Genomic DNA, 15,207 nt, shown 5'->3' with positions numbered 1-15,207 from the left:
AAACCTTAGTCTGGCTTTTTGAACCACTGGAGCCACAGAGGCTGGAACTGGTTCAGTTCAGAGTGCAGATCTGAGACCTGGTTCCCCGTTGAGGGTGACAAGTACCAGATGTCGAGCTGTGTTGGCTGGCCAACAGCCCTGGATCAGCCTTCTTATAGTCAGAAGTAAAATAGGAAACAGATTCGGATGGTTTGTAGAAAGCAGCTACGACAACCACAATTAGAGTCAGACGGCATCAGGAAAGGGGCATGAAAGAGAGAAAAAGGGAGGAAAGCTGGAAAGACAGAGAAAAAGACAGCTTGTTAGAGTGATGGAAATAGACAGAGAGATGTATATACATCGCCATCTAAACACAATCAAAAACAGCTTTATAGGAAGTTCTTAAAACGGCTAAAAGGATGTTAATGTGTGTTTGTGGATCTGTGTGTGGTCCTCGTTTCCCAAACGAGTCCCAGCCTGACCTAACAGACCCATGTTCAGCCAGACATCTAAAATATCACTCTCACCACTTCCTGCTCCTTCTAGACATGCTATTTTTCCTTTATTTGTCTATATCACTCACTATCCTTCCCAAACGTCTTTCTCTTTTACTTTTTGCATGAGTGATTTTGTGGAAAGTGAGGCAACGCAAACGAGAGGCCTTTAGCTGACATTTTCTAACATTTAAAGACATGCATACAAGATTATCAACCCGTTTCTAACTCACTGTTTAGATGAGGGAGAAGCAGAGAGAAAGCAGAGGATCCAGGAGATTTCTCTCAGACAATGATTTTTCCTTCATGCCCTCCTTTCGGTAAAATACAGAGCAAGCCAAAGCGCCTCCTCCATGCAGACTTTCACAGAGATTTATGGCTGACAGAAGACATCACTTACTAGAACGTAAAGTTTTAAGAAAGCACCGAGTTTGAGCCAGTTTTTCCCAGAATGTTGTTCTACATGATAAACACTGCAGAGCGGAGACCTGATGTCCTGTCCAGCCCTCCGGATGTGAATCCCGGTGGTGTTGAGTTACTGGGCTTGTGTGCTCATCATGGATGTCCATAATGAACACCGTGGTCAAGTACCAGTGTCCACGTGTGGCTCCAGGATCCCTCAGGCCACGTGCCATTCTCGGGTGAAGTAAGGGGCGGAGCTGTCACCACCTGGTGGTGGGTTGTCTCAGAAGGTGGGGAGGCCTGGTGGAGCTCCGACAGAGCTTCAGCCATGTCCCAGGCGAGGTGGGGGACATTCAGTCCTAGCGGGCTGTGTTCCACTCCTTCATTGTTGTGGCTTTGAACCGGAGCTGTGGCCGTAAGGTCGTCACTGCCTGTTGTGGTGGAAATCCCCAAACTAGTTGGTGGACGCCAGCAGTGAGGGATGCCATCAAGCTGAAGAAGGAGTCCTATCAGGCCTTCTTGGTCTGTGGGACTCTGGAGGCAGGGTTAGCCTGATCTGAAACGTTTCAGCTCTGTTAATGGTCTAAACCCTGATATTTGCCTTGAAGCCGGTGAGCAAACATGGTGTGATGGCGTCCCTGCAGAGAATGAAAAAACTCTCCACCGTCCAGCCTTTAGCTGTCTTTAGAGACGCCAAGGCAATCTGCTTGGAGCGGAAAAAGCTACTTAAAAAAAGCCGTTTCTTTCCCAGCAGCAGGATGACGCCAGGCTTTATTGATATCGTCTATCCAGGCAGCTGTAGGGAAGTCAGACCAACGCTAAGACACAAACACGGATAACACTTAGTGCATTTTACTTTGGGACCAAGTAGGCAATTCTTCTCAACACCAGAACTAATCAATGAGTCACTTAATGAAAGGGAGGGGGCGGGGAGAAAAAGCATATTTCTCAACACTAGACCTGACCAATGACCGTGATGGAAACAAGGAGAAGGAAAAAAGAAATAAAGCATTTTTCAGTTGGAGGAATCACAGAGTTTTGGAGAAACCAGGAAGTGAGTTGGATCATATTAGAAAATATATAAATATAAATGGTTTTACTAGAAGAGCTGAGATGGGAAGAGAGTAGGTCATTGATCAGGCTAATGAATGTTAGGCTAGTAATGGTGATTCAAGCCTCAAATGCACATATGAACACACACAAAGACACACACACACACATACGGGACTCGACCAAAAACACTGGGTTCATGTCTGAGGCAGAATGGAGTCACTTAAGTAAATCAAAATGTTGTGGCAGGCTCCACACAAAAAGGCTGGGAGACAGAGAGCCGGACAAAGACCCTGGATGGAGGTGGAGGGCTGAAGACGGGGAGAGATGCAGCTAATGCTTTGTCCCGACAATGTAATGAGACAGAGAGATTTTCTAAATGATGTGCAGCTTGTAGCGTGTAGTTTATACAGAGTGGATTAGAAAAAAAGAAGTCAGTTTTTCCTCTAATTTCATTTAAATGGATGATTTTAGATTTTATGCATTAAACTATTACACATTCTTACATTACATTTCATATTCTATGAATTAGTGAATTAAAATAAAAATAAAAAAATCAGAAATAACCTGTGTATCTTTCCCACCCTGTTGCAGATGTGTTGCATATATATATATAGACTTACATAGTTTATAAATTTATGTGAAAATCTTCAGTAAAATTAAAAAAAATATATATAATGCCCATTTTACAATCATAGAAACTAAAATTTCCCTAAAAGTGTCTCCAGGTTTTCTCTTATTGTTTCTTATTGTTTCATTTAAGACATTTAGCCAGAATAAAATGCATGTCGCGCCACCAGGTTGTGTAATTGTGTAATTGTGCAGAAAGCTGCTGCACCGTAACAGCGACGCTGGTGGTGCCACATTCGTTTAGCAAAGACCACCCACACTAAGTTCCTGCTGTAAAGTAGCTGAAAGAACTATTTAACTTAATCAATATATTAAAGATTAACGTTAACTCATCAGAAGCGTAGCCTGGAATCTGAATGGATTTAATCACAGATTTATTAAGTAAGTTCTACAAATTGAAAACGTTCCAGTCAGCCCAGGTTTCTTTTTTTTTCTTCTCCTTTTTGGGGTGAGAAGTTTGCATAATTGTTTTGAGTGATACAACCTACTTAGATTTTACAATACAAATTCTACTTTAATGACTTCATGGATGTGTAGTCTGAGTGTCACCTGAACGCAGCATGGACCTGCCCTCTGGTTCAGATCTATAATGAGAAGAACTACAGTACTGGAGCTGCTTTATTGAAACTAAACAGTATTAACAAATGTCTGGAGTGTTTCATTAACACTGTTTCTTCTGCTGATATTTTATATTTTAAATATTGATTAACTCTAAATCTGATGATCAAACACGCTGATCTGTTTGTCTCCTGACTGAATGTTATTATAATCTGTGAGTTCTGAATCTGGTGCAGATACTAACATCTAATCAACCTTGCATAGTTCTCTTTTTTTGTTCCACTCGTTCTTATTGTCCCACATCTGCTTTTCTGCCATCATCTATGACTTCCTATCTTCCCAAACAACTCCAGAATCCTGCTGCTGCTCAGTCCTCTAAGAAACTGCTGCTCTGAGCTTGGCAAACAGATCCCTCTGCCACATGGCAACAAGGCAAAACGGCAAAACGGCGTGCTACACGGCAACATAGCGTGCCACAAGGAAACACGGCGTGCCACACGGCTGTTAGCATCAGCGGAAGTCAAAATGATCCTGAAAATGAAAGTTCGGTTAATAGGTCAGGTCTGCTCTGATGGAAAACGTCTCTTCTGCTTAAAAGAGAAATTATCACCATTATTCCACGTTAAAGTCCCAATAATATAATGTGTAAAATCACATGAACATTTCTTTTAGGTCTTTAAGTTTTAAGAAAGAAAGTTTTAAGAAAAAAATTAAGATAAGATGACATACTGGGCGTCCAGCAGCAGGTTTGCCATACTTAATCAAGCACAGTCGCTACCATACAAACCTCTATTTTTTTATGCCAACATAACAAAATAATAGAACAACAAAGTAAAGTCAATTCTAACTGAATCTGCAGAATAAATAATCCTGAATATTAACTGAGGGTTTCTCTCAGAGAAAGCAGATGAAAGGGTCCAGGACCTCTACCTGGACCTGGGAGGATTCTTTCTTTTGAACATTTCTTCAGAAATCAGGAAAACCATCCAGCTAGCTTTGACTTCCAGCTGCTGTTCGACATAAATAATCCTGGAACAGTGGAAATAAAGAAACTAGACAACATATCTGGAATAAATACGCTTTCTGATACAGACCGTCAAACACTGAGCAGTAAGAGACTTCACGGCCAGTCGCTGATGCCGGAACAGAGAAACCAGCCGTCATCTGTATAATTTAACCTGTAAATGAACCGGTCACGCTGCTGTAGGTCCAACCAGAGTCGGACAGAATTATACCAGGAGAGCATTTAATGTCAGATTTATGTTAAACATTAGCATCATCACCAGTTACTGAACACTTGCTTCGCTTTGTGCTACAAGCTGCAGGTTCTCCTGCAGGAGGTGAAACATGCTGGATGGATTTCCTGTTTCATGTCCTGTTTCCAGGCTGAGACGTCCTCCATCACACCTGCCTCATGTTTTCTTCCCACCAGGAGCATGTAATGGTCCACACATCAGGATAATAAGGATCTTTAGGACAAATTACTCACAGTATTCAATTAATTGTGAAATCAAGTAATTGTGACATCCCTAATGTAGAATAGAGATCTGGCCTCAGGTGTTTTAAGTGATAGAATTAAACTGTATTATCTCCTTATTCAGGAGGTACAGCCCATTTTAGTGGACAGTTCCATAACCTTGTTAGATATGAGCAAAATTACTTAACATTTTCAGTTTTTAGGCAATAAAAAAAGATGAAAATATTCAGATACAACCCAGCTATAGTTTATATGACAGATGGATGAGCTCAACCTTCACAGATCACCAGCAGCAATCAGCAGACCTTCGTATTGTGAAATAAAAACCCAAATATCCCTTAGACTGTCACAGAGCTGCTTGTGGAACATTAGGCAACAAGCTTTAAACATTCCTGTAACCAGGACTTCGATGAAATGTGTTCATCTCTTTATTAGTGCAGTCAGTTTGAGCTGATAGGGAAACATTCAGGAGATTTAACATCAAAATCCTGGTGGCTGAGAGGACAGAAAGAGGAGCCGGTGGCTCAGAGGGACACAACCTTCCATATTAATGACATGGCCAATACCAGAGCGCGAGAGAGAAGACAGAGTGACCTGACTTGGCGGAAGAAAATGAATTAGAGAACGATGGCAGGAGAAACAGAGCAGGAATGGAGGGTGAATGAGTGGTCATGGCTCTGGTGCTGCAGTAGGGACGGAGAAATGTGGCTCTGAAAGGCTGCAGCTGCCTGTACTAGAAAGGTCAGCGGAAGACGGGACGTGAAGGTGATGGTGTGATGGAGATGTGACTGCTGCCAGAATACTGTTTTCGTCGTGCAACATGTCCTTCATTTGCTTTTCATATTGTTCTGTGTCCAGTATCACGGTGGTTCGGCCCCTGTCTGCTGGGACGATTGTAATGTCGCTGTTATTGTTTAGTGCTTTAACGGCCTCTGCTTCTTTTCTGCTGACGTTTCTTGGTGGTTATTTGGCAGTTTTGAGGATGCCTGCTATTTCATTTCGTAGTTCTGCTTTTTCTCCTTGGACCTGTATTTTTTCACACGCTAACTCCGTGGCTAAACTGAATTCCTCATGGGGGACCTGTTTTGGTGTTATGGCGTAGTTTAGGCCGTGTAACAGAAAGTTATGTTCAGCTTCAGTTAAGCTTTTTGAAAAGATTGCAAATCCGTTTGTCATTCATTGTTTTTGTCTGTGTTTTGTTTTCTTTTTTGGTAATCAAGCTGTTTTTATTTTATTTGTTTTTATGTACTCACGGACACAGACGTTGTGTAAGTGCTCTTCGAGTGTTGTCTCTATTTCTTTGCTTAACTTTTTTTTTTTTTTTAACTTATCTTGCTTTTAATCATTTTAATGTAATTTATTATTTTATTGTGATTATGTGTTGATTATGTGTTGATGCCTTTTACTATTCTAAATATCTGTAATATCTTTGTTTTATGTAAAGCACTTTGAATTGTCCTGTACATGAAATGTGCTATACAAATAAACTGCCTTGCCTTGCCTTAGAGGGAACTGATTGTTTTGAACTTCCAGTTCTTCTTGTAGTTGTGCTTCCAGGTTACTGATTTTGTTTGCTGTGTCTCGAATGCGTTCTTTGAACAAAGACATTCGCACTCATCTGCTCTGCGTTGTTGGTTCGGATCGGGGACTTAATGTTGAGGCTGTTTAGTATAATTCCGTCATGTAGATGGTTCCTGTGGCGTGCCCGTTTAAGCTCAACTTTCCCTAAATGGTGAAGCTTTTTAACACAAGGTTGTGTCTGCTTAATAACCCAATGAAGTTCATGGTGTCTATAATTTTTCCATAGCTGATTTATTTCTTTTGTTATCAGACACTAAGTTTTATCATAAGCCTACCTGACATGTTTCGACGGTAGTCTTCCGTCTTCGTGAAAGGTGTCACTGGATGTTGTGAGACGTGTACGAATCAGCTGATGATTAGATTCATGTTTAATCATCTGCTCTTCAATCGGAGTGATGTCATGAGGTCTTCTTTTAGATATTAAACAAAACAATCCATTTCAAAGACAATCTCATTTTATAGAATTTTTGCAGTGTTGTTGGTAATGCCAATATTTCATCCTTTTGTTTGTTTTCAGTAAAAATTTCCATTTATTATAATTAAAATATTTATTCCTGTGAAGACAATCATTTCACTTGAGAGAAGGAACATATAGTAAACAGACAAACTGATCTGGGTTATTAAATTATTTGATTTAGATTATTAGAAGTCAGTTATTTTATTTTATTTTATTTTATTTTATTTCCCCAGACCAGAACACTGCTAACTGAATTTTTCCGTCACCTTTGTAGAAGTTAAATGGGGGAGGACAGATAGTCTGATGGTAATCCTGATTGTCTGCCTTCCTCTCTGCAATCTTCATGCTTCATTAGATACGGATATTATTATTATTCAGAAAACATAAAAAGGAAAAATGTCAGTGTTTTTTTTTATCAGACCACTGTTTGGATGGATATATATATAGGATGATAAATATATAGGATGATAACGCAGGATACCTAAGAATATTAAATAATTAGGAAAATAACAGAGATTTTATGATGAAGTTTATTAAAAATAAATCTTGTCCAGAAATGACTGTAAACGTATGTTTTTCACTGTAAGAAGGATTTAGTAGAACCTGATCCGACTGAGGATGGATTGTCTCATATGTTGATGGAAAGGATTTTAATTCCTGAAAGGACATCTGCTTTTTTCTTCCCTGTTCTGATTAGTTTTTTTCTTGTCTTTTTTCTGGTTGTACAAAATTGGCAGTTTATTATGAGTTCAGCCCTCTCCACCTACAATCTGCTAGATACCAAAACCTTACACAAGCCAAATCGTAACGAGATGCTTTTTGTTAATGTACATGATGTCCTGGGTGGACATTTGAGCTTATTTTCTGTCAAATCTCAGTAAACAAAATACATAAACCCAAGAATAGTTTTTTCCTGCATTTATTGTTCTGTTTATGTCAGAAAATAACTAGAAAAGATAAAAGGAATGAAGACAGACCTTATCGGGGGATGGGCTTTGATTTATGGGAATATATCATCATCTTAACGGCCTTGCAGACACTTCAGGACAACTTGTGACTAAGAGGATTAAAATGGTCCCGAGTCCGGCCGGTCTGTTACGGCTTGTTACTGTTTCTCTTCTTTCCGTCCTCTTTGTTGCTGCATCCCATTATTGTTTTATTTCATGCTTCCTCTTCCTTTCTTCCTCCAGCTTTCACTTTGCCTCTGAGCCTCCTCGTCTGTCACTTTTTGTTTCTTTCTTGGATTTTCTCTTTCACATGAAAAGGTGATGTGTGCTGCCACATGCAGCAGCCGTAGCACAGCAATTTTACAGCAGCGGCTTTAAGAAGCAGGAGTTAATGGGGGTTAAAGAGTTAAGGAGAGAGAAGAGTGAAAACACAGAAAGCCAGATTATCATGATGACTGAGCAGGTAACGACTCGTGCAGTCAGATTTATTTATTCTATTATTATTATGTAGTTATTCTCATATTTTTGTTTGCAATATTTTATCATCACAAAATTTGCTGATCGCTTTTTTCACTGAAGTACAGAATCATCTTCCTGTTGATCTCAGCCTTGTGCCAAGATAATAAAAGTTGTTCCATATTTATTATTTCCCCAGAATGTCTCAGGGAATTTATATATTGCTCGTGTGTGTATATTGTGATTTAGTGCATGTTGCACTGAGATAATTAGCATTATTAGTGTGGATGGGAAGGAGCTTGTGCTGTAGCTTATTTCCAGATGACCCCGGGGTTGTGGAGGATACGAGCCGGGTCAATTAGCATAAAGCAGCGATGTCAACAAACCAGCAGGAGTTTCCAGTTCTGCAGGTGATCTGAACACAGCCAGTTTATCACAGCGATGATAACCACGGTCCAGAGGAAGGGTTGAGGGGTGGGCACACTGATCTGCTGACAACGTAGGAGGAGTTTGGTATTTGTAATCTTACAAAGATCCCAGGCTGCAAACATGAAGCTGTCCATGATTCCTGGATAATAATATTATAATATTGCTCCATCTGTGTCTCAGGAGCGGTCATGTGTAGCTCTGTGGGGTAAACTGTGATGGATAGTTACCCTTTATCCTAACCCTATATCCTGGAGGAGGTTTACAATCCATTTAGAATAATTCTGGACGGTGTCTGAAGCCCCTCTCCCCCCTTTAAACGGAGCACAGTGGTTTAGTCCACACCTGCACCGGGAGTTTCACCTGAGTTACGTGTCCTGCCGGTGGCCATCGGACAGTCACAGGAGGCAGGAAAAGTCACGTCTGTGGAAAATCAGACGACCAGAAAAGAAAAGAAAGGAGAGAAAATGAGAAGAGAAGCAGCTGCTTCCTGACCGCTGTGAGGAGGCGACTGGCACAGTCTGAGCTGATACCAGCAGCACGTTGGGTTCATTTAGAAACAACATGATTCATGACGATCAGAACTTCATCAAAGATGAGAAAAACATCTCAGCTTTATGTCCCTTTCCCAGTGATCAACCAGGACATGTTCAGTGTCAGTCGATTCCTGGAAAGTCAGGACTGTGAAGATGCTGATGTCATCGCTCTGACAAACCTAAAAAGCTGCCAGGTTAGCACCAAGTCATCCTGGGTTATAAATGATCAAATGAAACAGACTTTACGGCCTTAATGAAGGATGAATCAGGCAGTCTGGTTATTATGACCTACTGTTGGTGCAGATGAGTCACATTTAATGTCATATAATAAATTTCCTTAGCTTAGAAAGGGCAGTTTCTTAATAATGACAATAATGTGATAATATTATTATTAATAATAATTATGAAATAATTATTTAATGACTTGATTCAGTGCAATAGCTAGAAAATAAAGTTTTCAGGTGGTTCCCTCCACCAGAAACATGTTCTTCCTGCGTGTGGAGAACGGTGAACGGCGGAGAAGAAGTTCCCAGTCAGACAGCAGGTTCAATATAAAACATGACTCAGCAACTTTTACAAGAGAATAAATTGTAAACACATTTAGTTCCAACAATCACTTTTCTTTTTTTTCTGCAAATATAAATAAATATAGGTTTATGACTTTTGCTGGATTTTCAAAGCAAACCTCCAAATTCATGTGAGAGATCAAAATGACGTCATGTGACTGCGTTTACCACAATAATCTGATATTCAGTTGAAGGTTTTTTCTAACAGAAATCTTTTTGAATTTATACATTTGATTGGTTTATAAATTCTCTATTTGCATGTTTCACTTCTGGTTGACAACAAACAAAACAGAGGATTTTTTTTAGTCGAGACATCCTGTGTCTCAGTGTGACGGTGGGGTACGGCAGGTGCACAGGACAAGAGGAACTCAGCCCGGGTGGTGAGGATGGCTTGTGGGCCGCCGTCTACCAGATCTGGACTCTGTCTACACCGCCCGAGTCCAGAAGAGGGCCAGACGCATTGCAGCTGACCCCAACCACAATTCCCTGTTTGCACTGCTTCCATCAGGAAAGCTGGACAGGAACATTAAAACCAGACTCAGAGACAGCTTCTTCCCCAGAGCTGGGGAAGCAGTAGCCCCCTGTAGTTCAACACTGCACCCCCCCTACAGTACTCACACACATGCACCCACCCCTCCACACACACACACTGAAGATTCACACACGCACACAGACCTTCGTCCTTGCACCAGGATGCTCTTTTCCAGCCTGTAAATATTACTGTCTGCTGGGAATTCTCTCTTTTTCTGTAAATATAGAGGTGTTCTGATATCTTCTATATATTTTATATCTTTATTTTTTACTTATTTATGTGTGCCTGTTATATTTCTATTTTCTATTATATTTCTATTGTCTATATATTTCCTATTTTAAAAAAGTGATCTGAGTAATGGGGGGCCTGTGCCCCTGTCCAGCACTATGTCTAGCAGCGCCCCTGCAGTCCAGCCACAAATTGTAGTGTTTATTCAGAGTATATGGTAAATCCACAATAAGTGATCTATCCACGTTTCTGATGCACGATGGCGCCACAAAGCAGCTGAGCTGGAGTTGGTTTAGTGAGGATAGCAGGTAAATAGAAGCAGGAATAACTGGAAATGAGAAAAAAGTGGAAACATGGAAATAGTTTCTGTTGTGTGTTTGTTTCAATGCCAGTGTTTTTCTCCTGAAAGCCAAGATTTAAGAGAATGATGTGCAGATGAGAAAAAGCTTGGTCACTGTTGATCTGTGTGTTATTTCTACAAAGACTCAGCTGAGTGGACGTAGGGTCCTACTTCCTGTGTTGGGGTTACTGGGGGCGTGGATCAGGTCTACAGTAAAGACGAGGGAAGGTGATGATTCTCTGAGACTTTCATCCAGTTACTTCAGATTTCTATGGCAGCTCAGCCAATCAAAGTTTTCCAAATCGGAGTCATCTCAGGTGTGATTTCCTGTTTTCTGGACTCCCGTCTCCTGGCTGGGAGTCCAGAGGTGGAATGAGTTTTCATGCTTGAAGAAGCACGAGTCTTAACTCCTCTTCCGACCTCTTTCCTTGTGTTGATGACTCTGTTTCTGTGAATCTCTCCTTCCCGCCCTGACTGCGCCTCGGCCTGTTGTGGCCGCCGTTGCCTCGATGTTGTTGCTGTTCCGCCTCATCTAAACTCCTCAGACCGACCAAGCTGTTCATTTCATTCCTGTCCTGTTCTGTCCGTTCTCCTTCGTCCTGTTCTACTTTATCTCAGCATTTTATTTACCTGACTTCATTGAAGTTCATCACTATTATTATATGTGCCTTTTTTATATTTCACTTTTTTATCTTAATATTTATTCAGCTATTTTCATCTTTCTTTTCTTTTGCTGTAAAACAGCAACTAAAAGAAATTTGAGTTTTCATTTTCAGTGCTTAGAGACCAAAAGGGAGGGAAAGAATGTGCAGATAGAAGAAACAGGCCAAACAGAAAGTTATCCCTGGCTCGGAGGGGTAGAACAGGCAACATGTATTTATCTCCACCACCAAAACATGGATGGATTATTTTTGGAGGCAGATATAACAGAAGTAAACTCCACCCAGTGTTGTAGTGATTAAGCTGCAGGACAGCATGCATACGAGCAGAAAGCTCAGCTGAACATGCATCGTGTTGATGAGCTCAACCAAACACTCGCGTCAAAGCTTGTTCTTCTCTCCGCGATGCTGCAGATGGACAGCATTAACCCACGACTGCTGGTGGGAATTATTAAATAGATCTGAATAATGTGGTGTTTTTTGGCTAATAAATGATGCTTTGTGCAAATGCTGATGTTAGTACTTGTTAGTAGAGGAAAATAAATAAGTTTGTGATCAGGGAATGAGGGCAGGAAGGAAGGAGGCAGTGGTGACACTGAAGGCATGTTTGAGTCACAATGAAAACACTCTCTGTTCCTCTCTTAGTGGAAAGACAGAAACGTGTATATTTGTTCCTGTGTGGACTGACTGATTCGACTGTCGGACAGGTTTAATTGATGACCGGAGTTTTAGGCTGTTTTGGGCCACAGAGGTTGTAAAAGTTCCAGTGAAGTTCTGTTTCCTGCAGATTTAAAGGTTTCCTCACATCATGCGAACAACTCACATTCTTACCGACCATTTCTTTATCAACTGTATTTATTCCTCTAGATGGTGATGGAAGTGTGTGTTGAAGCACAAGGACGTGTTTGAGTGTGTAAGTCTGTAAACGTCCTTGACTTGGGATCAGAGAGTAATGTACAGCTGTCTTTCTCACAGAGAAACACTCTTAAGAATCTCAAGAGTCAGAAACAGGTGGTGGTGAGAGAGAGATGGAAGACACTCATCTTCAGGCTCTAAGTTGATCAGTCTTTCTTTATTTTCTTCTTTTTCAGGATTATCCTGATCTGGATAATCCTGGTTAGCTGGACCTAAATATGAATAGGAGAGATTAGCACCAGGGACACCGTGGAGATGCATTCCAGCCAGTTTTTATACATAAGCAGGAGACCAGCAGCAGGTCCTCGGTGGAATTAAATGTTTGTTTAGATATCCGGACATGGAGCAGCGTTCATGCTGATGGTCATCTCTTCCGTTAACACCAGGGACCTGTGGAGGCTGCTGCTAAAGGAACTGATTGGCTTGATAAAAGAAGTGTTTCACTTTTATTTCTACAGCCTCCATCACAACAAATATCCTCTTTTACGCACACAGTTGAATCCAGTTCACTCGTACCCATTGTTATCCAGGTAAATCTAATTTGTTATAGCAGTCCAACACTGAAGCAGCAACCCCGTCGCTAGGCGTGTGCGTTCACATAACTCCTCATTATATTTATTTCTATAATCAACTCCATCACCGGCAGAAACACTCCAGCAGACAGCATATTTAGTTTGGATGTGACCTCGTCCTTGTGGGCTTCGTCTCTTCACATAAACATCTGTCGTGATTTGACTTGAACTTCCACGTCGGTGTTTTCGTATTTTCTGTTATTGGTATTGATATGTTCCATCAGGCAGGCGCTGCCCTGAGTGATGCTGCTCATCTGCATCTGTGTGTGAAAGGTATTAAGATTTGCAGTGATGGCACAAAAATTTAGTTCTGTTAATGATGCCTGAGAACTCTGCCAGAATGTGTGTGTGTGTGTGTGTGTGTTATTCAGCATTAAGCTTGTAGGTTTGTGTTTCTGGAACAGTTACTCTGCTGGCAGTGCAGCATATAGGCGTGCTTCCTCTCCTCCTCCTCCTCCCATACGTGTACTCTCTCCTCCTGCTTTGCTTTCTGTGCTCTCCAGTGATGGCAGCAGAGATGGGAAATGGAGATTTGATGCTCTGTATGCAAATTAAATTTAGCATTGCTGTTCATTTCCCTCAGAGCACCAAGGAACAGACGAGGGTGCAAAGAGACGCTGGGAAAGAAAACAATGAGGAAAATTTGAAGCAGGGGCAGCTCCAAGCAAATATTTTTACAAAAACCTAGCGATGTTGTGTTAAGGCTAGTCCCTGATCAGTATTCAGTCTGGCTGGGCTGAGTACAGTGTTGAGTTACAGTTCTCACCAGTTCTAACCGGCCCAGACACCAGACTGACGTCTCCAGTCAGTAAAGGCTGACTTTAACAGCCACGTTTTAGCTCTGCTCATTACACAATACATGTTTATAAAGTTTGTCATGTTTATTGTCTGACTTGAAAAAACTGAATTAGTGAAAAACAAAAAGTCATCCTTCCTTAATCCCTCCTCTGTGCTGCTGTTGACAGAACAACCATCAAATCATCATGGCTCCACCCTGCCTCCGGTACCCCCGCCTCACCGCCAGCAGCCATCAGTGACAGCCCTCAACCAGGCCCTGGGCTCCACGCTCCACGTTGGCCAGTCGCGATCACTAACGCCCCCCACTGGAAGCCCGGCCCCAGTGGTCGGCCAATCACCAGCCGAGCTGCAGACCACGCCCCCCGAGAGCGTCCCGCTGCAAGACAGCTGGGTGCTGGGCAGCAATGTGCCTCTGGAAACCAGGTACGTCTTTTCTGAATGTCTGCTTCTTTTACTAAAACGGTAGCGAAGTTTCCTGCAGACTGGACAAAATGCTTTATGTCTCGTTCCCTGAACTGAGCACAAACCATACTTAGAAATAAATATGCAAAGGGACAAATAATATTCATCTACACCCACCTTCCACTTCACCAGGTCCACCTTCTGGTACCGGGTCAGACCTTTTTAATCCTTACTGTGATAGATGGAAGATTATCATCAGAGATTTTTCCTCCATATTGACATGACAGCATCACACAGTATACATATATATATATATATATATATATATATATATATATATATGTATATATATATATACATGTCAATATGTGTGTAGGAGGAGACACAGATCTGTAATGTAGGGCATGAAAAGTAGAACTAAGTGACATGTCAGCAGAGGAGGAATTTGTTCATTTGCTCTTCCCTTGAACAGTGAGACACGCGTGCTTACATACGTGTGCTGGCAGCTGTTGGATCGAACAGGTGCTGATGTCAGTCAAACACACAGTTATGTAAACAAGTGATTTTTTTGTCATTACTGATCTGTGTCAAGAGCTAGCTCAGCTAGCTTAATAGCACTTAGCATCGAGTTACAGAATACACTGGAGTCTATTTTTCAGAAGTAAACACAGATGCTTTATTTCACTGAAGAAAATTCCAAATTTATGGTAACACACTCCTACAGTGTGTGTGGGTTGTGGTGTGTGTGTGTGTGTGTGGGGGGGGGGGTCTGTTGTTTACTGGCCATTGTCATCATGTTAGACATGTCAACTATGCTTTATACATCTACAGTCCAGGGATTAGTCATAGCCATTTTCTTGTCTTTACTTTTATTATGGCATTCAAACACACACACACACACACACACATTAGCATTGTCCTGAGTCTCATTGTGTTGTTGTCATTGTAACTAGTACTAATGTGATGGAGATGCAGGTTGTAGACTTGCGCCTTTAAAGGGTTTTTATTATGATCAGATTAGTTCGGGTTGAACTAAAGCCGTTCTCAGCTTCCCGTCATTTTCCACTCGATTATCCCCAGACTCTCAGCTCGCTTCCATGGACTCACAGCTGCAGAGTTGTCCAGATATCTGCCTCCTGTCCTGTCACAGCTCCAGCCTTGGTGTCCTTTCAAAGCCTTTTCAGAGCCTAACATATATTGTA

The 15,207-nt window shown here is 41.4% G+C and overlaps 1 protein-coding gene across 7 annotated transcripts in view; it reads left to right on the top strand.

Moving 5' to 3' along the window:
* The window catches only part of LOC121638221 (teneurin-3-like), a 226,750-nt gene that overhangs the window by 118,966 nt on the left and 92,577 nt on the right, over positions 1 to 15,207 (top strand). For all 7 annotated transcript variants that reach the window (XM_041982854.1, XM_041982853.1, XM_041982851.1 and 4 more), the window contains one exon: positions 13,771 to 14,026. In XM_041982854.1, the coding sequence (XP_041838788.1) occupies positions 13,771 to 14,026 (256 nt within the window). The remainder of the gene's footprint in view (positions 1 to 13,770; positions 14,027 to 15,207) is intronic.

The sequence above is a fragment of the Melanotaenia boesemani genome, chromosome 4, assembly GCF_017639745.1.
Source record: "Melanotaenia boesemani isolate fMelBoe1 chromosome 4, fMelBoe1.pri, whole genome shotgun sequence".
Classification (NCBI taxonomy): domain Eukaryota; kingdom Metazoa; phylum Chordata; class Actinopteri; order Atheriniformes; family Melanotaeniidae; genus Melanotaenia; species Melanotaenia boesemani.
This window is presented reverse-complemented; position numbering and strand designations above follow the sequence as displayed.